The 22,489-nt window shown below is 38.1% G+C and overlaps 2 protein-coding genes across 2 annotated transcripts; one reads left to right on the top strand and one right to left on the bottom strand.

Moving 5' to 3' along the window:
- The first annotated feature begins 1,089 nt into the window (after nucleotides 1–1,089).
- On the top strand, nucleotides 1,090–3,763 carry LOC107809246 (exocyst complex component EXO70C1-like). Its single transcript, XM_016633843.2, has one exon. The coding sequence runs from the start codon at nucleotides 1,439–1,441 to the stop codon at nucleotides 3,566–3,568; it is 2,130 nt and encodes a 709-aa protein (XP_016489329.1). The 5' UTR covers nucleotides 1,090–1,438; the 3' UTR covers nucleotides 3,569–3,763.
- A 14,848-nt stretch (nucleotides 3,764–18,611) lies between these two features.
- On the bottom strand, nucleotides 18,612–21,300 carry LOC142179326 (uncharacterized). Its single transcript, XM_075249016.1, has 6 exons — nucleotides 21,204–21,300; nucleotides 20,832–20,967; nucleotides 20,516–20,786; nucleotides 20,108–20,347; nucleotides 19,517–19,808; nucleotides 18,612–19,330 (listed from the first exon to the last, which is right to left on the bottom strand). Exons 1-6 carry the CDS (start codon nucleotides 21,298–21,300, stop codon nucleotides 18,612–18,614), a joined length of 1,755 nt encoding a protein of 584 aa, XP_075105117.1.
- Nucleotides 21,301–22,489: the final 1,189 nt, after the last annotated feature.

The raw sequence follows: 22,489 nt of genomic DNA, 5'->3' as shown, positions 1-22,489 counted from the left end.
CGTCATGATAAATAAAAGATAAATCATTTATTTGTTTGGTTGGTCAAATATTCCTTGAATCTAACATGGTTCCCAATCATTGGTTTCATTAACCATAGCATGACAAGCACCACATGCCAAATGAAAACGGTAAGATGCAATATCTTTTCCGTTTGAAGAAGACATTGTTCCGAAGAATAAATTGAACAGGCAGATGTTATTATATAGTAGAAAATTTTAAGGGAAAACTATTGTGAGAAACAAAAGAATAGGAGAAGAAATTGAGAAAATCAGTGAACATCAATATCTCACGTCTAAAATCTTTTTATATGCATATTTTATAGTGACCGTAAATCTATTTACCTAATGTAGAATATTAATGCAATATCACATCAAGTATGACTATTTATCCTAGTTTTTTAACAGTACTTTATTTATGATGGTTTTATCACAAGTCGAGTGTACATAGTTTGCTACATCAGTTATCTTGTTTTTAGCCCATTTTCAATGTACCAAATTAATTACCTCTACCTATGTCAGTTGTCAAACCATATCAATCTCTTTAGAATGACATGATTCAAGCTTAAGATTGTTTATCAAATTGAAATTTTAAGTTGCACATACTCCTTTTTCCCCCTGATTTTTTGTCAAATGATTGGTTTTAATAAAATAGAAGGCACTACTATACATTATATATACAACATAGAAAAACCAAAGACGTGAAATAAAAAACGCTCCTTCCCACTTATTTCATCCAAAAAGTAAATATTTGTTCTTTTATTTTAACTCGACATTAATATTATTCTCAATCAATTAATTATGTCTTTGTACCAACCAAAAGAGATCAACAGTATGAATCACATACTATATATTATTCTAATATAACAAATCATATTAGAAAAATGTAATATTCTTACAATTCGGGGGGGGAGAGAGAGTATAAATACTAGAGTACTATTATTATGGACTAGATTCAAATCGGCTATGGACATGGTCAGTGGTTGAGGCCCTCCTTTATTCGTGCAAGTTTATGGCAATTAAAATATTAGATGTAGGAATGAGGAGATTAGTGAAATTGCAGCAGAAGTTTCCACGAAAAGCTCTCTCCTAACTAATTTTACGTTTTATTCTCTCACCCATTTGTATTCAGTTTTGACCGCACACTTCATTTCTCTCAGGCATGGACATTTCAATTTTCCAAACAATCTAATACCAGCATATCCGAAAATAATATCATCATTTCACAAAGACAATTACGCTCTAGTTTACAGTTTTTTTCCGGAGAAAATGAGCAGAATGAAAGGTCAATTTTCCTAGACTATAGCGTTGCATGTTTTTTTGCCTTAGCTCTATTACCATTGCACAAAACAAACCTAAAAGTTTTTCTTTCATACCATTTTTGTTTGAGTAGATAAATTCTAAGCTGAAAATTAAGCACATTTGAGTTAGTCACACAATCATGGATGCAGAGAAAGTAACACAAAATTCTGAAACAAAATCCCATGACAATAATCCCAGTGACAAACAACAAGAAAATCCTGACCCATTACCTCTGAAAGTTGAAACTGAAAATCCTTCGCCGCCCGACGAATCACAATCTGCAGAAGCAGAGATTGTTCAACAACTGTCAACAGATGATGGTGTCAAGACAACAGATGATGGTCTTGTCCAAGAAGATGATCCCAACAATGATGAGGTCAAGGTTGAAGATTGTTCTCCTTTACCTCCTGATCTCGGTAAGGTTTCCGAAGAAATTGATCAGTTTATATCTGATTTGTCAAACTTAAAAGGAGATAATGAATCTAAGCCTCCCGATGTTCCTGTCTTTGTGGAACAATTTGCTGTTCTTGTTGAGGCAAAGATTGAAGATTACGACGGCGGCGATGCACCCATCAAATGGAGCCAGCTCTCTCAGGAAGACGCCATGTCTTTTTTGGAATTTGTTGATCGAATCTCAAAGCTATTAAATTCTCTCTGTCAATTCTCTTCAGAGTACAAATATGCTTATTCAATCAGCCGCGTTGATGGTGTTCTTCAACGCGCAATGTCCTATATAGAGGAGGAATTCAAGTCGATCCTCTACGATTACAAAATTCCTGATTCAGATTTCAATTCAGACACTTCTACCAAGCCTAATAAGGAAACTAATTCATCGTCAGACACTAATCAAGATGCAGAACAAAGCTCTGTCGCTGAATCCGCGCCTTCTGAAGATAATAAATTTCCAGGATACACTGAGGAAATTGTGACAACAATGAATAAATTATCTAAAGCTTTGATTGCAGGAGGATATGAAGTAGAATGTTGTCAGGTGTATTTAATAGCACGGAGAAAAGCATTGGAGGAATGCTTGCATAAACTTGGATTTGAAAAACACAGCATTGACGATGTGCAAAAGATGCATTGGGATTCATTGGAGAGAGAGATTACTGCTTGGATTATAACATTCAAACATTGTACTAATGTGCTTCACTCCAGCGAACGCAAGCTCGCCGATGCTGTATTTGCTGATCAACCATCAATTGCTGAGAAAATCTTCAGCAATTTGTCTCGAGGTATGATGATCCAACTCCTTAATTTTGCTGAAGCTGTTGCCATGACAAAGCGCGCTGCTGAAAAACTCTTCAAGTTTCTTGACATATACGAGACTTTGCGCGATCTGCTTCCGTTGGAGGACAAATTGTTTGTTGTTTCTTACGCTGATGAACTCAAGGCTGAAGCTACATTGACCCGGAGCCGCTTAGGAGAGTCCATGGTTTCTATCTTCTCAGAGCTCGAAAACTCAATCCAGGCCGATTCAAACAAGACTCCGGTTCCAGGTGGTGCGGTTCATCCATTAACTCGTTACATCATGAATTACCTAAAATATGTAGCCGAGTACAGAGATACCTTAGAACAGGTCTTCAGAGAACATCAAATGATAGAAAGAGCTGATTCAACCACCGGATCGGATTTCGACTGCCAAAATCCACAAGCTCAGAATGAGACATTGAATAAGCTATCGCCTTTTGAAGCGCACATGATGAAAGTCATGGATCTATTGGATGCAAACCTGGAGGCAAAATCAAGACTATACAAAGACACTTCACTCAGCTCAATATTTATGATGAACAACGGTCGATACATTTTGCAGAAAATAAAAGGATCACCAGAGATCAATGGATTAATGGGGGATCAATGGTACAGAAAGCGATCTTCGGACCTTAGACAATACCACAAGACTTACCAAAGAGAAACTTGGGGTAAACTGTTGCAATGTTTAAACCACGAGGGATTGAATGTGAATGGGAAAGTGAATAAACCAATTTTGAAAGAGAGGTTCAAGAGTTTCAATGCATTGTTTGACGAGATACATAAAACACAAAGCAGTTGGGTGATTAGCGACGAGCAACTGCAATCGGAGCTGAGAGTTTCAATATCAAACATGGTTATACCGGCGTACAGATCATTCTTGGGAAGGTTTAGTCAAACATTTACTCCAGGACGGCAGACGGAGAAGTATGTAAAGTATCAACCTGAAGAAATTGAAACACACATTGATGAGTTATTTGATGGAAATGCTACGCCATGGGGGAGGAAGAAATTGTAATCTTAGTAGTACTTAATAACCAGAGATCAGATCAGTTGATGATCAATAACGTTGTTTGGAAGTTGGATCCAATTCTTTTTTGTCCGTTTTGTGTTGTAACTTTTGTTTCTTTTTGTTATTGTTCGTGTTTGTAGTGGTACGACGTATAAACTTACCTTTCAATTTCTCTTTTAATTTAATGAGAGAGAAGCTTTACACAGTATTTTCAAGTTGGGAACAACCTTATATTAACTTTTTATATTCCAATTCTTTGATTCATGGTTGTCATGTATCAATCTTCACAAAATTTACTACAAGTACATACTATTTTTATATATTCGACAATGTCACACTTTACATGGGATGATATATGTTAAGTGGTGATGGAAATATCATGCAAAAAGTTCCTAGAAAATACCACCTTTTTGCTACCGTACAAGGAAAAATGAAATAATATACTGCAGTATAATAGATTTAGAGACTAAATTTCCAGAAAATCTTTCTCATTGTATTGATAATGCACTGTACATCCCTTTTATACAAGTTTGTAATGTAAAATAAATAAATGAAAAAGAAAATTCTATTTACACTTGTCCTATTCTGATTCAATGAAATCTAACTATACTAACAAATTATATTCTCTCCCACATGCCAAAGAATTGATCACGTGTAAGCATCTTCTAGAAATATTCTTTTCTGATTGCTGGCCAAGGAAGTATTTGGAGGGTCATGATTTAATCCATCAACAATTTGTTTGAAGGTGAGGATTTGTCCACGTGTTCCTTTGTTTGTCTGAAAAGACCAACATTGACCAGAACATATTTTAAAGTTAGGTGGCTTCACTTTACCCTTTGTAGTCGATACACACGAAGCCTCACACGACCCCTCTTTCTTTGTGACGACCAAAAAGATCATTACTTGTTATAAGAACAAATTTCATATTTCGAGGCCTTAAAAACCTCTTTCTATCTTACCTCGATTTGTGTGCGCAGTCCGGGTGTGTAGCCGAAAAGCCATTATGTGAAAATCTGTGAGAAATGATGAATTTTGACTTTAAAATGAATTTAAGTTGACTTCGGTCTATATTTTGGGTAAACGGACCCGGACCCGTGATTTGACGGTCCTGAAAGGTCCGTAGGAAAATATGGGACTTGGGCATATGCCCGGAATCAAATTCCGAGGTCCCAAGCCCGAGAAATGAATTTTTAAAGAAAATTGTTTTTGAAATATTTATGAGTTTTTGAAAATGAAATGTGTCTAAAACTTGATGATATCGGGCCCATATTTTGGTTCCGGCGCCCGGTACATATCTTATATGTGATTTAAGATAAGTCTGTGAAATTTGGTAATAAATGGACTTGAGATGACGTGAATCGGATCGTATTTGAAAAAATTGAAAAATTCAAAGTTCTTAAGAAATTTCATGATTTTGATGCTAAATTCATAGTTGTTGATGTTATTTGAGTGATTTGAATGCACGAGCAAATTTGTATGATGTTTTTAGGGTAGTGGGCATGTTTGGTTTGGAGCCCCGAGGGCTCAGGTGAGTTTTGGATAGGCCACAATGTAGAATTGGACTTAGAAAAATTGCAGGTTTCAGTTGTTCTATTGCAGGCCTGGATCGCAAATGCGAGTTCGTAAATGCGAGGGTTGGGTCGCAAATGTGAACTAGACCAGGCCAGCATTCCCTCGCAAATGCGAGTTTCCTGTATCACAAATGTGACTTCGTATTTGCGAGAGGTCTATCGCAAATGCGAAGAAGACCAGAAAATAGACTAGGTCGCAAATGCGACATTTTGTTTGCAAATGCGAAGGTCTCAGAATTCTAAAGGGTTCGCAATTGCCAACCCTGGTCGCAATTGCGATATCAGAGACCTGTAAATTCACACTTAGATGCATTTTCAACCATTTTTTACATCTTCTCAAAACATAAACTCTCTTGGGCGATTTTCCAAAGAAAACTTCTTCTCCAAATCAATTGTAAGTCGTTTCTAACTAGTTTTCTTCAATCCTTAACATCTTTTTCACATAATTTCAACTCAAAATCAATGATTTTCATGGGGGAAATTGGGTGTTTTGGGTAGAACCTAGTTTTTCAAAAATTGGGGATTTGGACCTCGACTTGAGGTCCGATTTCAAAACAAATTATATATTTGGGTTCGTGGGGGAATGGGTAATCGGGGTTTGGTTCGAACCTCGGGTTTTGACCATGTGGCCCCGGGGGCAATTTTTGACTTTTTGGGTAAAACTTTGGAAAACTTATTTTCATGCATTAGAATTGATTTATTCAGCATTTATTGACGTAATTAAGTAACATGTGGCTAGATACGAGCGAATTGGTGGTGGAATCTAGAGGTAAAGCGATAATTGAAACTTGAATTGTGTTCGTGGCATCGAGGTAAGTGTTTGGTCTAACCTTAGCTTGAAGGATTAGGAGTCGTGTCTTGTTTGCTACGTGTTAATTGTAGAGTACGACGTATAGGCATGATGGCGAATATCTATATGTCAGTGTCAAACATGCCCGTGAGTCTTGTATTGTAATTGTTATGACTTCATTTTGGTTTATTGCGCTTCACATGTTATTATCATTATTGTTCCCTTGCCGGGATGTTATTGTCATATTATTATTCCCTTGCCAGGATGTTTGTTTTGATATTATTGTTCCCTTGTCGGGATGTTGTTGAAATATTATTGTTCCCTCGTCGGGATGTTGTTATATTGCTCTTGTTCCCTTGCCGGGATCCTTTTGTGAATGTTGTTGATTTGTAACTGGGATCGGGTGGCACGCCGCCACGAAAATATATGAAATGGGAGCGGGTTGCACGCCTGCAACAAGATATATGAAATGGGAGCGGGTTGCACGCCTGCAACAAGATATATGAAATGAGAGCGGGTTGCACGCCTTCAACGAGATATATGAAATAAAATCGGGTTGCATACCTGCAACGAGATATATGAAATGGGATCGGGTTGTACGCCTGCAACGAGATACGTGAAATGGGATCGGGTTGCACGCCTGCAACAAAATGTGAAATGAGAGTGAATTCTGCATTTGTTTCCCTTATCCTTGTTAGTAATTGGATTTTGGTTTCTTTATATTCCTCTTGATATTCTGTTGTTATCTATTAATCCTCGAATCATGTTTTCTCTCTCCCATCTTTAACTGTAATTATCTGCTTTTATTTTTCCATTGTATATGATTTAACTGCACAAGTTTATTCGGTAGTCTGGTCCTATCCTCGTCACTACTTCGCCGAGGTTAGGCTAGGCACTTACCAGCGCAAGGGGTCAGTTTTGCTGATACTACACTCTGCATTGTGTACAGATACTGGTATCGGAGCGTTTGGACCGCAGTGAAGTTGCTGCCTTCAGTCCAACAGGCGACCCGAGGTAGTCTTGCAGGCGTCCGCAGGTCTTGGCATCACCTCCTATCTTTCCTTTATCATGTTTCCTCTACTTATTTCAGAAACAGTGTATCTTTTATCTTTCAAACTTTGTATGTAGTATTCTTAGACCATCTGTGAACTTGTGGCACCAAATTCTGGGTAGAATTGTATTTAGACTTCCGTAGTTTGTGTTAAGATAAATTATCAGATTTTGTCTTCTGCCTAATTATTTCCACTATTTGTATGATATCTACTCATCACTGATAACAATTTAAATCTGAAAAAGCTTAAGTAATTAGAATAATTTGGTTTGCCTAGCTTTCACTAGTAGGCGTCATCACGAATCTCGAGGGTGGAAAATCTGAGTCGTGACATTCTTCTTCATCTTCAATCCTTTGCTATGTGACTCCATAGCTTGATTTTTATGTAATCCATTCTGAGAATCAAAATCAATTTTATCATGATTCTCAATACCCTCCCCTCTCAAGTTGGAGGGGAAGGAACTGATACCTAACTTGCAAATAATAGATCTGTGAGAGGTCCCGGCTAGAGACTTGGTAAAAAGATCGGCGAGTTGCAAGGTCGATAGAACATAGGAAAGGGAAATCAGCCCTGAGAGAAGCCGTTGGCGCACAAAATGGCAGTCCAACTCGACATGTTTTGTACACTCGTGAAAAATGGGATTTCAAGCTATGTGAATGACTGCTTGACTGTCGTAGTGCAAAGGAATTGGTAAACATGAAGGTAGAGAGATCCTCAAGCAAGCGATTCAATCAAGTCAACTCAGCAGTGACTTTCCTCATCGATCTATATTCAGCCTCGGTAGATGAAAGTGAGATGGATGGTTGTTTCTTCGACTTCCATGAGATAGGAGAGCCTCCTAAACTGATGTAAAAGCCACTGACAGATCGTCTAGAATCTGGGCATGAGGCTCATTCAGCATCACAGTAAGCAACTAAGGAGAAAGATTGTGATCCATTCAAAAACAAACCTTGACCTGGATCAAGGCGTAGATAGCTTAGAACTCGAAGAGCAGCAGAGAAATGTCCCACACAGGGTCTTTGCATATACTGACTTAAAATCAAAACAACAAAAGAAAGATCAGCCCTTGTGTAGGTAAGATAGTTTAATTTGCTGACGAGCCTTCGATAGAGGATGGGATCAGTTAGTGGAGGGTCTGAATCAACAGATAACTTGGAACAAGGATCAAGAGGGGAAGAAGTTGAAGGCAGCTAATTACAATCAAATTCTGCCAGCAAGTCTAAGGTAAATTTCCTCTGACTTATTATAATGCCATTGTTTTCGTGTAGAATCTCCATCCCCAGAAAGTAATGTAATTCCCCGAGGTCCTTGATTCGAAATTCGGCATGCAAGAAAACTTTTAGTTCTGATAGTTCTGTAGGATTGTTTCCTGTGAGTAGGATGTCGTCCACATACACTGCCACAATAGAAACAAGATCCCCTATCTTCTTAAAAAATAATGAAGAATCATTGAGTGAAGAAGAATAACCTTTAAAACTCAAAGCTTCAACAAGTCTGGCATACCACTGCCTAGATGCTTGTTTCAATCCGTATAGAGATTTTCGTAATTTGCACACAAGATTGGGACTAGAAGGTGTGAGACATGCAGGGAACTTCATATAAACTTCTTCCTGTAGATCACCATGTAAAAAGGCATTGCTAATATCTAATTGTGCAATGCTCCAGTCTCTTTTGACTGCAATAGCCAACAAACACCTGATTGTGGTCATTTTGACCACTGGTGAGAAGGTCTCGTTGTAATCAATTCCTTCTCTCTGAATATCCCCTCTAATCACCAACCTGGCCTTTAAACGCTCAATTGACCCATCTGCATTATGTTTTACCTTGTATACCCGTTTACAAGGCAAAACTTTCATCCCCTTTGGTAAAGGCACTACCTCTCAGGTTTGATTTGTTTGTAAATACTCAATTTCTAAATCCATAGCTTTCTTCCATCCAGGATGAAGTGATGTTTGAGTAAAACTAGTGGGCTCAGTCACAGTAGCAATAGACTTCAATAATTGTTGATTCTGAAATGATAAGGCAGTAAAAGAAAACCTGGAAGGTCGTGAGGGTTGTGTGAAATAGGCAGAGGACACATCTATGAGGTAAATGATGTTGGAAACATAGTCTTTCAGATGTTTAGGGAATTTAGTCACCCTTTCTGATTTTCTAACTGGTAAAACAGGACAAGGAACTAGACTGCTAAGAGGAAGGTTGAGAAGGTGAGCTAGGAGAAAGTGTTGGGCTGAGTTGAGCAGGGGAAGAGGGAGGCAGTGAACTAGGAGAAGATTGGTTAATGTAAGATTATATGAGTCCACCAAACTATAGAGTACCTGGTCCTCTATGAGACTGATGCGTAGAATGTAGTAAAGACTGAATGTAAAAAAGGCAAGAGATTTTATACGTGGAAAAATCCCACACAAGGGGATCAAAAAACCATGACCTATTATTGTAGGACTTTAACTCTACTAACTTGTAATCTACCTATTACAAACCACTTTTCAATACCATATTGCAAAGACTTCAAACTAACTTGTGATGCAACCACCACAAGCCACTCTATAACTCTCCTGGTTACAAAGGATTTAACTTATGACTATCCCTAGTCACAACATAAACTCTGAAGTTTATGAATTTGGTTTATTCCTAAGACAACGCATTTATGAAAGTCAAACTAGGAATTACAATGACGAACAAATAACAAGATTACAACTCAACTATGGATGTACATAAAACTCGTTTAGAAACTGATTCTTAGTGGAGTTGTCTTCTTGTTCTTGACACACCAGTGACTTCAATGTTGGATGAATGCTTTTGCTTCTTGAGAGAATATCACTGAATGCACAAAGAATGGTGTGTCTTGCACCAGGTTATTTTATTACAAAAGATAGCACAATAGGTAGTGATGTCAACTCTTGGTGTGCGCTTCTTCCCAATGAGAAGTGACTGATGTACTGTCTACACAGACACTTCTGGGCAGTTATGTTCCAGCTGGATAGTGGACTTTGTACTTCTATTAGAGAACTCTAAGGGAGCAAGTCTCTGTTGTGTTCCTCTTTATATTGATGTACTGTTGTGTTCCAATGAGAAGTGACTGATGTACTGTCACTAACTTGTTTGTGTCGGAGAACCCCCCGGTCTCTGTTGTGTTCCTCCATGTGGTCGTTCATCCATTTACTGACAAGTTCATATGAAATGTATCTTGTGGGACAGGTTCTATATCTAGTTCTTCACGACAAGTTTGTTAGATCATCAAAATATAAGAAACATAAGGCTAAGACATTGAAAACCTATCAATTTCCCCTATTTTGATGATGACAAACTTAGGCATGGAAAGTATTTGTTTAGAGCAGAATTAACCATATGAGATACCAGTTTCCCCTTAATCTTAGATCTCACTCCTTGTGATTTTTAGTTCCCCCTCAATCTCAGACTTGATTTTTCCCTGATCACAGGCATAGTACCTTCATATTACCCCCTCAACCTCCCGCTTCTTTTCCCCCTTTTGGCACCATTAAAAAGAACAAGTATGACGAAGAGCACAAGTAGGTAATAAGCATAAAAAAGTCTAACACAGCTAGCTCATGCCACATATGTGCAAACAATATGACAGAAAAGAGAAGCCAGAGGAACACAGTTTTGTACAAACAACGAAAGGGGAGCTGTTTTATTAATGTTTACATTGGACAGAGCAATTCAGGAGCAGTAATGGTTAAGTTTAACATGCCATCACAAAAACAAGCAAACAAAAGTAAAACAGCAGCCATAGGATGTTGGAGCAAAAATAGCTTGACAGAAAAGAGGATCCTAGGGAACACTAAAGAAAGGAGGCTTGGAGGAAGAGACAACAATGGTTTTGAGAGCTAGGTCCAGCCTAGCATTTGCAGACAGTTGTTCTTCAAGTAATTGAGCCCGAAGCCTCTCATTTTCCTTTGTCAGTCGGGCAGCCTCCTCATGTACAGAATCAGGTCCTTTAGCTGCTTGACTGACCTGAGTTTCCAGTATGGCATTTCGAGCCCTCGGCCTTCTTATTTCCTCAGAGGCTATATTTTGAGCGTTGATCAGCTGAGAGATGGTCGAGATGTTTCCACCAACTTTTTCTATACGTTCACATTCTTCTAGAGTGGTCTTAGAGAAGGTCTACTTGCGTGTGCCCACTCTGGGATTTCCCAAGGGGACCTTATAGAATCTGAACACCCGAGTGAGGAGAAAGCCATAAGGTAACCCATGATTTCCACCCTTAAAATTTGCCAACTTCTACATATGATCTATCATGATTGCTGGCAGATTGATTGGTACAAACTCATCAAATGCTTCCATCAGGACCAAATCCAATTTTGTAGCAATGGAACGCCTCTCAGAGCGTGGTAAAAGTACTTTATTAACCAGTTCAAAGAGAAGCTGATACTCACGAAGCAATACCTTCTTATGGACTTGTTCCCCCTGTTGAATAGCTTCCTCTTTCATGATAGCTTTCCGAAAGTTTATTTGACAGACATCCTTAACTGAGGACACACCTTCACACGGAATTCTGAGAACCTTTCCCAATGTTGAAGCGTCGAGTACAATGTCCACTCCATTTACAAGCGCATAGATGTGATCCCCCCCAACAGTGAAAAGAGATGCGTAGAAGGTTTGTACTGCATCTTAGTATACCAGAGGCATGCTCCCCTCAAACAGGTGTTCCCATTGTTGAAATTCCACAATCTCCAGAATTTGCATGCTTGCCATCTCCGAAATTGTTGGATCAAATGTTCGGCCCCACAACACTTTTTGAGTTCTTAATCTCTACTGCCACAGAACACCATCACAAGTCATGGACCTTGTTGAACTAGGTTCCTTAGTTGTTTCCCCTTTTTGTTTGCTAGACCTTTCGGCAGACTTTCCTTTCTAGCTTGTTGTCCCCACAGTATTGTCTAGGGCTGGGCATAAGTTGGTAAATACCGAATTACCATACCGAAACCAAATTTTTGGTATTTGGTATATGGTATTTAGTATGGTATTTGTTTAAGTTTCTAAAAAAATGGTATTAGGTATGGTATTTGGTATTTTAAAATAAAATACTGAAATACTGATACCATGCCGAAATATATATTGTATTACACAAAACACATATTATCAATTATAATATAAATATAAAAAATTTAAAATTTTACTTTCCTTTATTCTTAAAGTTCATCAATTAACACTAAACAAGTAACAAGACATTTCTACTGATCAAATATTTTTAATGTACAATTTTTTCTATTTGGGTTGATATTTGCTAGTTTTGGACAAATTTTTTGTCAACAAATATTTTTCAGTTTTGTATTTTTGAGTACTTTAATTAAGAATATTAGAGTGTATGGCTCTATGCACTAGTTAGTGTTTAAATCGAATAAACTGAAGTTATCAAACCGAATAACCGAAACCGAAAGGAGAAAAATATAACCATACCGAATTTAATTAGGTACGGTATTGGTATAGGATTTTAAGAAACCGAATACCGAAAATACCGAACCAAAATATCTAAATACCATACTGTACCGACCGATGAACACCCCTAGTATTGTCCTCAAACACGGCTAGCTCAGTTTGACTCCGTTTAGACTTGTTGTTGTACTTCACGGATGAACCTTTTTGTTCCTCAACAATTTCCTTAATTGTCATAGATTGTTTTACTAAGGAACCAGGTTCCCTAGAGGCATCTTTGTCTGTTCGGTTTACTGACACAATCTTGATGAAATCCTTTGGATTCATTTTTCTCTTTTTCTTTGTCTTGACACTCCTCTTACTTTTCTGCAATGAGGATTCAAAACTCTTTTGCTGTAGTGACCTGGTGGTGGGTGATTTGGAGGAAGAATTTAAGATCTTGGAGCGAACAAGAGGTGCAGGAGTGAGTTTGCATGGAAGTGAATCAGGTTCATCAGAAGGCTTTTTTGAGAATATCTCATGAGCCAAGGACTCAAGGAGTGTTGTGGTTCTTACATCTCCTAGGAATGGAATTTCTCCCCCTGGTACTCAGAAGAGAGATATGTTTCTTCATTCATCAGACTCTCAACAGCTATAGCCATGATGTTATGAGCTGCTTCTTTTTCTGGTGACTCCTTGAGAGTCACTGAGTCCAACATGGAGGAATTCATATACTGGTCAGGATCATCCTCAGGGGCTTCTGATACTCGAGGAGTAAAACCTCTTGTGTGGTCTTTGATAAGATCGTAGGATTGACTAGACATAGGATTCTCAAAATAGTGATAAATAGGGTTTATCAAAAATGAAAAACTGTAGGAGTAGAGGAGGAACCAGAAGTGGGTAAGGTGGTAGAAGGCGTGAAATAATGATGCTCTGGGAATGATTTCAAGGATAATGATGAAGTGGGAGTAGTGTTAATGGCGGGAGAATGAAACGATTGTTCGATCGCCATTAGATGAGTACTTGGTAAACGAGTAGAGAGAGAAAGAGAGAGATGGGGAGAATATCCTAGCTATACAAAGGAGATGAATGTTCATGACTTGCCGTAAGAGAGAAAGAAAGTTTTATTGGATGAAGGACTAATGATGAGTGGAGAGAAAAACAGGTTCTAAATAGTCTTGAAAATGGTGGTAGGTTTGTGGGGAAGTGTTACCGTGCAGAGGGGATGAAAGGATTTGAAAGACAAGATATGACACACAGATGTTGAAAAGTCGGATGATGTGGCAGCTGAATTACAAAATAGTTATATGTTTTTTTTGGAAAGGGCATGCAAAATTAAGCACATTACTATTAACCTGAGATACATGAACTTGATGCCAGAGCAATCTTTTGAACAAGGTTTTAGCAACTCCCCTCGCGCAGTTCATAACTGTACCTTTAACTTCTATGATCGTCATGCGTGTTTACCTACAACAGTATTGATGTGAGTTAGGCTTGGTCAGAAAACACTTTAGCTACCTTTACCTGACGGTGTCTTACATAGCCAACGGATGGAGGATCAGGTTCTTCATTAGTTTCTTTGTGACCCCTATCTTAACCTTGATTTATCCGGGATGCTCTCTGCTTGAAGCTTTGATGCAGATGTCTAGAGTTTGGTCTTCTGTTCTGCATTGCTTTCCACCGATAAATCCCTTCTTCATATTGACCCTCAGAAGAAAATCTCACCGTTCAATGTGTTTGATCCTCTTGTTTGAAATTTCTCTCCAGATGCTGATGAGGCCATTCCGTTTTGCTTCCTTGTCTCCCAGAAGTTAAGACATGAAACATGACAGGTGAACCGTTCCAAAAAGCACTTTTCTTTTCCATAGGACAACATTCTTATCTAGCTCTAGAGTGAAAGGGAGTGATTGACGTGTTACGCAGATGGGAACCTTGGGTTTTCCAATTTGATACAGAAATTGATTGAAGAGAGAGATGTGGAGGTTAGTTTAATTTCCCCACACTTTGTGTTTTGTTGCTTGTGCAGTGCCATGAGCTTCATCTTTACTCTTCCTTCAGCTTCAGTGGTAGTAGGTAACGTACCAGGTTCTTTGTGAGATGTGGAGGATGATATTGCATTGTCTTTCGCCAGTCTCTTTCATCTTGCTCACTTCATTATCCTTTCTTTTGAAGCCTCAGATATTTCTCAGAGACAGGGTTGGTTCATCACATTGATCCTCACTGTTTCTTTCTTGGCAAGGGAGATAGTCTTGTTGAATACCCCATAAGCATCTCCTACCATTTGGTGTGACATTTGTTGGAGACTTTATGGCCTTATTTTGTGGATTGTCCCCCAGAAGAATTCCTTTGCTCATCTTTTTGCATTGAGCTTCCCAAGCTGATCCTTCCTGTTGTCAAGGACAAGGCATTTTATTCTATTAGGCAGCTCCTGGTGGGTTTTGATTTAGAGAGGACCTGGTTCGACATGTGTTCTTAAAGTAGAGAGTAGTATTCACTCCTTTTGCCCAGAATTTCTTGGCGATTCCATAGGCGATGAGCACTGTCCATGCAACATTTTCCAGTTCCGTTCTTTCTTTCAGCTACACCATTTTGTTGTGGAGTCCTTGGTGTTGAGAAATTGTGTGTGATCCCTTCTCCCCCTCCTCCATCATTTTGTGAACTCATGTCCAGGTGACACTTGAGTTTGGCAGACCACGGACCGGGTCCGGCTAAGTTAATTTATTCGGAGGTGAGAAGTTAACATATACCAATCCTTCATGCCATGGTTACGACTTCACTAATTTCATACGGCCAATTTGTGGAGATTCATGATTAGTTGAAGTTAATGTTCTTGCTTCCTTTGTCCACTAAGACCACTTGGCGAGTTATCAGATTGGTGGTCGCACTTTTTAGTCCATTCACATAGTGCTCATTCCCACTTGAGTGCCGAAAAAACCTTTCTACCTTTTCATTCACTGAGAATGTACCCTTTACTTTCTTCTCAAGGATACATTCCCTTCCTACAGGGCTTTCAGTGAGAAGAAATTCATGATGTTTTCAGCTGCGTGCTTTAAGCACCCACTGTCCATAGTCCACCGCAGTCATTTTCCTCTCACTGTTCCCTGCATATGCACATCAAGGATTAGATTTAGGAACCCAAACTAGTTTGGGTCCCTTGTTATTATAAAAAGAATGAATGATGGATTTCCTAGTCCATACAAACAACATCCTCTTTTTGCGAGTGGTACCTAGTCCTTTGTTAGTAGTCACTCTATCAGTAAACATCTTATTCTTCTGAGCAGACTGAACCCTAGCCCGGCAATTTTCTTTAAAATGCCCATTGTTCCCACAGTTGGTACATAACCAATTATCAGGTACATTGACATACATGTTGTGCAGGTTATAGGGAATTTTCTCCCTTTGGAACCCGATGCCTTGCTTGTTCCCACTATTGTTGAGATACATGGCAGTGACAACATCTGAGGACCAGGTCCACTTCAAGGATTTCTCAAGATCATTTCTTACTTTCTCCAACTCAGTTTGGAGTTGTTGATTCCTCTCGAGTTCACTGTAGAGACTGGTTTTTACAATAGTTAACTCATTTTCAAGCATGATGTGTGACTCACTGGCTACTTCCTTCCCTTTCCCAAGACTTACATTCATACGTTCTTTATTGAGTCCCTCAATGGTTTCCTCTAGATCAGTGCATGTGACTAGTAGGTCATCCCTTTCCTCTTCAGTAGATGCAATATTTTCTTCTAAAGTGTGTTTCACATTGCCAAGACCTTTTATTGTTTCTTTTAGATCAACAACTACTACCATCAGATTGTCTCTCTCATTTTCCACACTAGTTATTCTTTCATTCAAGGCCTCCTTCTCTTGTTCAAGATTAGCTGTGGTCTCATTTAAGTTCACTACACAGACCATTAGATCATCTCTAGATTGTTCGGTCTCTCCTAGTTCTATGGTCAGAATCTCCTTATCATTTACAAGGCTATAATAGGCATCAATTAGGACATTGGATAAAGACCTTAGTTTATTAGAAGAATAGGATTTCAGATTTATATGAACATCCCTGAAGTTTACCTCATCTTTTTCATCATCATCATCTGACTGTGCCATCAACGCGAATAGTGAATCATACTTTGTTACTTCAGTTTTCACTGTCATCATGAAACTATTTTTTGCATCTGATTCCCTTTCGGATTCACTTGAGGAGTCACCCAAAGCAGCAAGATCTTGCTTAGCGATATTGTCTGTAGCACTTATTTGATTGAATCTTTTCTTTGGAACCAGGTTCCTTTTTCCTGCTTTGTCGGGATTTTGCTTGTATTGCTCTTGTTTCGCGGGTGGGCAGTCCTTGATAAAATGCCCTGACTTTCCACACCTGTGACAAAGATCGTTGTTCTTTGTTTTACTTGAACTGCCCCACTTTGGTATGCCACCATTTCTTCGAACCATCTTTTGAAATCTCTTAGTAAGATAGGCCATGTCACTATCTTCATCACTTGAATCATTGCTTTCAACCTTAAGCACCAGGTTTTTTTTCCTTCGTAGGCTCTTTTTTTTACCGTCTTTCTTTCTTTTCATCTCGTATGTTTTCAGATTACTAATCAATTCATCCATGGTCAGAGTCTGTAGGTATTTAGCTTTAGTAATGGCATTTACCTTACTTTCCCAAGACCCGGGTAGAACACTGAGAATTTTCCTTATAATTTTGTTTCTGGGAATGACAACTCCAAGTGAGTAAAGCTCATTTATGATGGAGGTGAATCTGGTGTGCATATCTTGTATGGACTCCTCATCCTTCATCCTGAAGAGCTCATATTCAGTGGTTAGCATGTCGATCTTGGATTTTTTGACCTGAGTAGTTCCTTCGTGTGCGGTTTGTAAAGCTTCCCATATTTTTTTGGTAGTATCACAAGCTGATACTCTGTTGTACTCATCAGGTCCTATGCCACACATCAAGATTTTCTTGGCACGATAGTTCTTTTCTATAACTTTTTTGTCAATTTCGTTGTACTCTATTCTCCTTTTGGGCACCAATGGTCCTGTTTCTTCAAGTTTCTTCATGGGAACATGTGGACCATCACAAATGATGTCCCGCAGCTCTGAATCTTTTGCCATCATGAAATCATGCATCTGGGTCTTCCACCAGCCATAGTATTGACCATTAAATCTAGGGGGTCTATAGGTTGATTGTCCTTCTTCAAAGTTTGGTGGAGCAGCCATTGAGGATCCTTCCTAGGTGTTAGCCTGATAGGAGAAACCTACTCTGATACCAATTGTTAGATTATATAAGTCCACCAAACTATAGAGTACCTGGTCCTCTATGAGAATGATGCGTAGAATGCAGTAAACACTGAATGTAAAGAAGGCAAGAGATTTTCTACGTGAAAAAATCTCACACAAGAGGATCAAAAAACCAAGACCTACTCTTGTAGGCTTTTAACTATACTAACTTGTAATCTACCTATTACAAGCCACTTTGCAAACACCCTATTGCAAAGACTTCAAACTAACTTGTGATGCAACCACCACTAGCCACTATATAACTCTCCTAGTTACAAAGGATTTAACTTATGACTATCCCTAGTCACAATATAAACTCTGAAGTTTACGAATTTGGTTTGTTCCTAAGACAACACTTCTAATAAAGCAAACTAGGAATTACAATGATGAACATATCAAGATTACAACTCAACTATGGATGTACATAAAACTCGTTTAGAAACTGATCCTTAGTGAAGTTGTCTTCTTGTTCTTGACACACTAGTGACTTCAATGCTGGATAAATTATTTTGCTTCTTGAGAGAATATCAGTAAATGCACAAAGAATGATATGTCTTGCACTAGGTTGTTTTATCACAGAAGATATCACAATGGGTAGTGATGTCAACTCTTGGTGTACGCTTCTTCCCAATAAGAAGTGAATGTTGTACTGTCTGCACAACCACTTCTGGGCAGTTGCGTTCCAGCTGGATAGTGGACTTTGTACTTCTGTCAGAGAACTCTAAGGGAGCAGGTTCCTGTTGTGTTCCTCTTTATATTGATTGCGTACAGTCACTGACTTGTTTGTGTCGGAGAACCCTAAGGGACCGGGTCACCAGGATCCTGTGTGTTCCTCCCTGTAGTCGTTCATCCATTTGCTGACAAGTTCCCATGAAATGTATCCTGTGGGACAGGTTCTCTATCTGGTTCTTCACGACAAGTTTGTTAGATCATCAAAACATAAGAAGCATAAGGCTAAGACATTGAAAACTCATCAGTCAATGTTTTGTGGTTCATGAACAAGTAATGTTGGTAAGGGAAGGTTTTAAGATTTTGAATATTTGGGATCCAGGTGGAGTAGGAAAGATGTTATGAGGTTTGGGTGCTTGATTGTGAAAAGGAAAATTAGTTTCATGGAACTGTACATCTCTAGACACCACAATATTCTTGTTGTCTAGTTCCAAAAGCTTGTACCCTTTCTGTCCGGGAGGGTACCCTAAAAACATACATGCCTTAGCTCTTGGTTCAAACTTCCCTCTGTTTTGTGCTAAAGTAGACACATAACATAGGCAACTAAAAGTCCTTAAAACTATGTAATCAGGGAGTTCTCCAAAAATCACCTCATATGGTGTCTTTACTTTAATCACTCTAGAAGGAATCCTATTAATCATATGTGTTGCTGTTAGCACACATTCTCCCCAACAGGCTGTAGGCACCTTCGACTGAAACATTAAGGCCCTTGCTATTTCTAGCAAATGCTTGTGTTTTCTTTCAACCACCCTATTTTGTTGATGGGCGGCAACACATGATGTTTGGTGTAGTATGCCTTGAGAGATCAAGTATTCAAAATGTACAGAACCTTCCCCTAATTCCATTGCATTATCTGACCTAATCACCTTCACCTTTACATCAAACTGTCTTTCAACCATCTTTAAAAAATGTTGTAGGACACTGAATACATTACTTTTTGCAGTCAACAAGTATGTCCATGTTGCCCTACTAAAGACATCAACTATAGTCAAAAAATATTTGTATCAATTATAAGTAGAAGCTTTGTAAGGCCCCCAAGTATCTATGTGGATTAGTTCAGATATTCGTTTTGTTGAAGTATGACTTAATGGAAAAGGTTTTCTAGTTTGCCTTGCCAAATGACATACATCACAAGAATAGTCTGAATTAGGAAAAAAATAAATAGTACTGATATTTTTCATTGCATGGAAAGGCAAATGCCCCAACCTATTGTGCCATAACATTACATCAGATACTAATTTAGCAGAAGAAACTGAAACTGAAACTAAATTGTTCTCTTTAAACAGTAGAGAAACATTTGATTGAAAGATAGTAGAAGAAACTAAAACTGAATTGTTCACATTAGACAGTAGATAAACATTTGATTGAAAGAAATTCCTAGACTGGGTACTACATGGCCTAAGCAAATATAGTCCTTCTTTGACTTCACCAAAAGCTTGAGGTCTCTTCATTAAAAAGCCCTGCAAGAGACATTCAGTATGAGTAAAAAGTACTGAGCATTTAAACTGGTATGTGAGTTTGTGAACAGAAAATATGTTAGACTTGAAACAAGGAACATGTACCACATTTTATAGGACAAGATCTGAAAAAATAGGTACACTACTTGAATGAGTAACTTTGAACTGATAAGAGTTAGACAGATTAACAATAAGAGGCATAAGGAGCGGAGTTAAGAACTTAAAATCTTTAGGATCATAACACATATGTTCTGAAGCACCTAAATCTATGATCCAGATATTAGTGTTATAAAAGGGCAAACAGAAACTAAGTTATTGAAGGCAATACCAGCTGCAACATTTGCACTAATATCTGCTCTAGTACCTGTTGAGGTGTCCTGATGAACCTTAACCTGCTTGAGCAAATTCACAAGCTGAGAGAACTGATCCTTGGACAGGTTCTGTGTTAAATTAACTCCATCGATCTCCATTGGTTGTTGCTCTTCCCCTGATGTTGCTGCATTTTCCCTTATTGGTCCCTGAAACTTCTTGCTCTTGTTGAACTTGTAATCAGAAGGATATCCCACAAGTTTGTATCAATCTCCTATCACATGATTTGTCATTTTGTAATAAGTGCAAAATTGCTTTGGTTTCTTTCCTTTGTAGTTAGAGTTCCCTGCACTTTGTGGGTAGTTCACTGAATTTCCTGTAAACTTATGTGCTGACTGTACTTGATTTCCATTTGGCATAGAGTATCCTTGACTTCCTGCCATAAAAGATGAACTTCCTGAGGAAAATTGATTGTAAACAGGGGTTTCCCTTTGATTCTCATCTTGCAATAATCGAAAGTAAGCATGATTAACAAAGGGAAGTGGCTTAATCATCAAGATGTTACTCCTCGCTTGAGCGTAGGTCTCATTCAATCCCATAAGAAATTGAATGAGCCTCTCATCCTCCAAAGATTTGACCAATTTCTTCTTTCCTCCACACATACATGCACAACTGCAGTTTGTATGAGTATTAAGAGAATCAAGTTCATCCCATTACTTCTTAATTTTTGTGTAATAGCCTGCAATATCATTAGTTCCTTGCATTAAATCATTTAATTCCTTTTGCAGATGGAACAACTTAGCACCATTTGAGTGTCCAAATCTTTCTTCAAGATTAGTCCATGAATCCAAGACTGTTTTGGAATAGATAACAGATTCAGCTATCTTTTTTCCAAGAGAGTTCTACAACCAAGATGTCACAATGTCATTGCATCGATTCCACTGTTGGAAATCCTTAGAGGTGGCTGCTAGTGCTAAGCAAGTCCCATTGATAAAGCCCAATTTGTTTTTGGCTGACAAAGCTATGAGAATAGATCCACGCCAAGCCTGATATCCTTTGCCATCAAAATGGGTTTCACCAGGTTCATACCTGGTGCATCAGATGAATGCAGAAAATAAGCATGGTTGGAGTCATACTGAGCTCCAATTCCAGCTGTTGTTGCTGCAACTTCAGTGTTATCCGGCATGGTTTTGTTATAAGTATCGAAGGAAGGAAGGAAGAAGAAAGGAGATTCAAACAAGAAGCCTTCAAGGCTCTGATACCATAATAGATTTAGAGACTAAATTTCCAGAAAACTTCTTCCTCATTGTATTTATAATGCACTGTACATCCCTTTTATATAAGTTTGTAATGTAAAATAAATAAATAAAAAAGAAAATTCTATTTACACTTGTCATATTCTTATTCAATAAAATCTAACTATAATAATAAACTATATTCTCTCCCACATGCCAAAGAATTGATCACGTGTAAGCATCTTTTAGAAATATTCTTTTGTGATTGCTGGCCAAGGAAGTATTTGGAGGGTCATGATTTAATCCATCAATAATTTGTTTTAAGGTGAGGATCTGTTCATGTGTTCCTTTGTTTGTCTGAGAAGACCAACTTTGACCAGAACATATTTTAAAGTTAGGTGGGTTCACTTTATCCTTTGTAGTCGATACGCACGAAGCCTCACACGACCCCTCTTTCTTATTCATCTTCAATCCTCTACTATGTGACTCCATAGCTTGATTTTTACGTAATTCATTATGAGAATCAAAATCAATTTTATCATGATTCTCAACACACTATATACTCTGAGATTATGACAAGAAAAACCTATACCTTCAAGTTCTAAAAATGAAAAAGGGTTCAATTTGCCTCTCTCCTTCCATCTAAACAAAAATACATTTTGATTGTTGTGTTTGTACAAAGAAACATCTATATTGAACTACAAGAAAAAAGAACCTAACATATGTACACACGATATGAACACTCTCACATATATCGTATTTATTTGTACTATCATATACATTTATACTGCGCGTGCGAGTATATACTATGTTTATCTAATTTGTGTTGCATTCTTTGAACAACTTTTTTTCCACTTGATCTCATCGTGTGAACTTAAAAAAAATGCTTTAAAGGTAATATTTGACCATTACATGTTGAACAATTATTCATCAAGTCGACTACATAAATTAAATGATATAATGGTTGTTTCACCTAGACACAAGGTCCACTTTTATTTCATTGAATAATGTTAGTTGAGGAAACTTTCTTTTGTTCTGAAAGTAAAAAGTAGGAGGAAAAATGAAGAATTTCTTCCTCCATTAAACCAAAGTGCCAAGAAAAAAAGGCGGAAAGAAAGATAGTACTCGAAAGTAGTGGTG

The sequence above is a fragment of the Nicotiana tabacum genome, chromosome 3 (genome assembly GCF_000715075.1).
Source record: "Nicotiana tabacum cultivar K326 chromosome 3, ASM71507v2, whole genome shotgun sequence".
Taxonomy (NCBI): domain Eukaryota; kingdom Viridiplantae; phylum Streptophyta; class Magnoliopsida; order Solanales; family Solanaceae; genus Nicotiana; species Nicotiana tabacum.
This window is presented reverse-complemented; position numbering and strand designations above follow the sequence as displayed.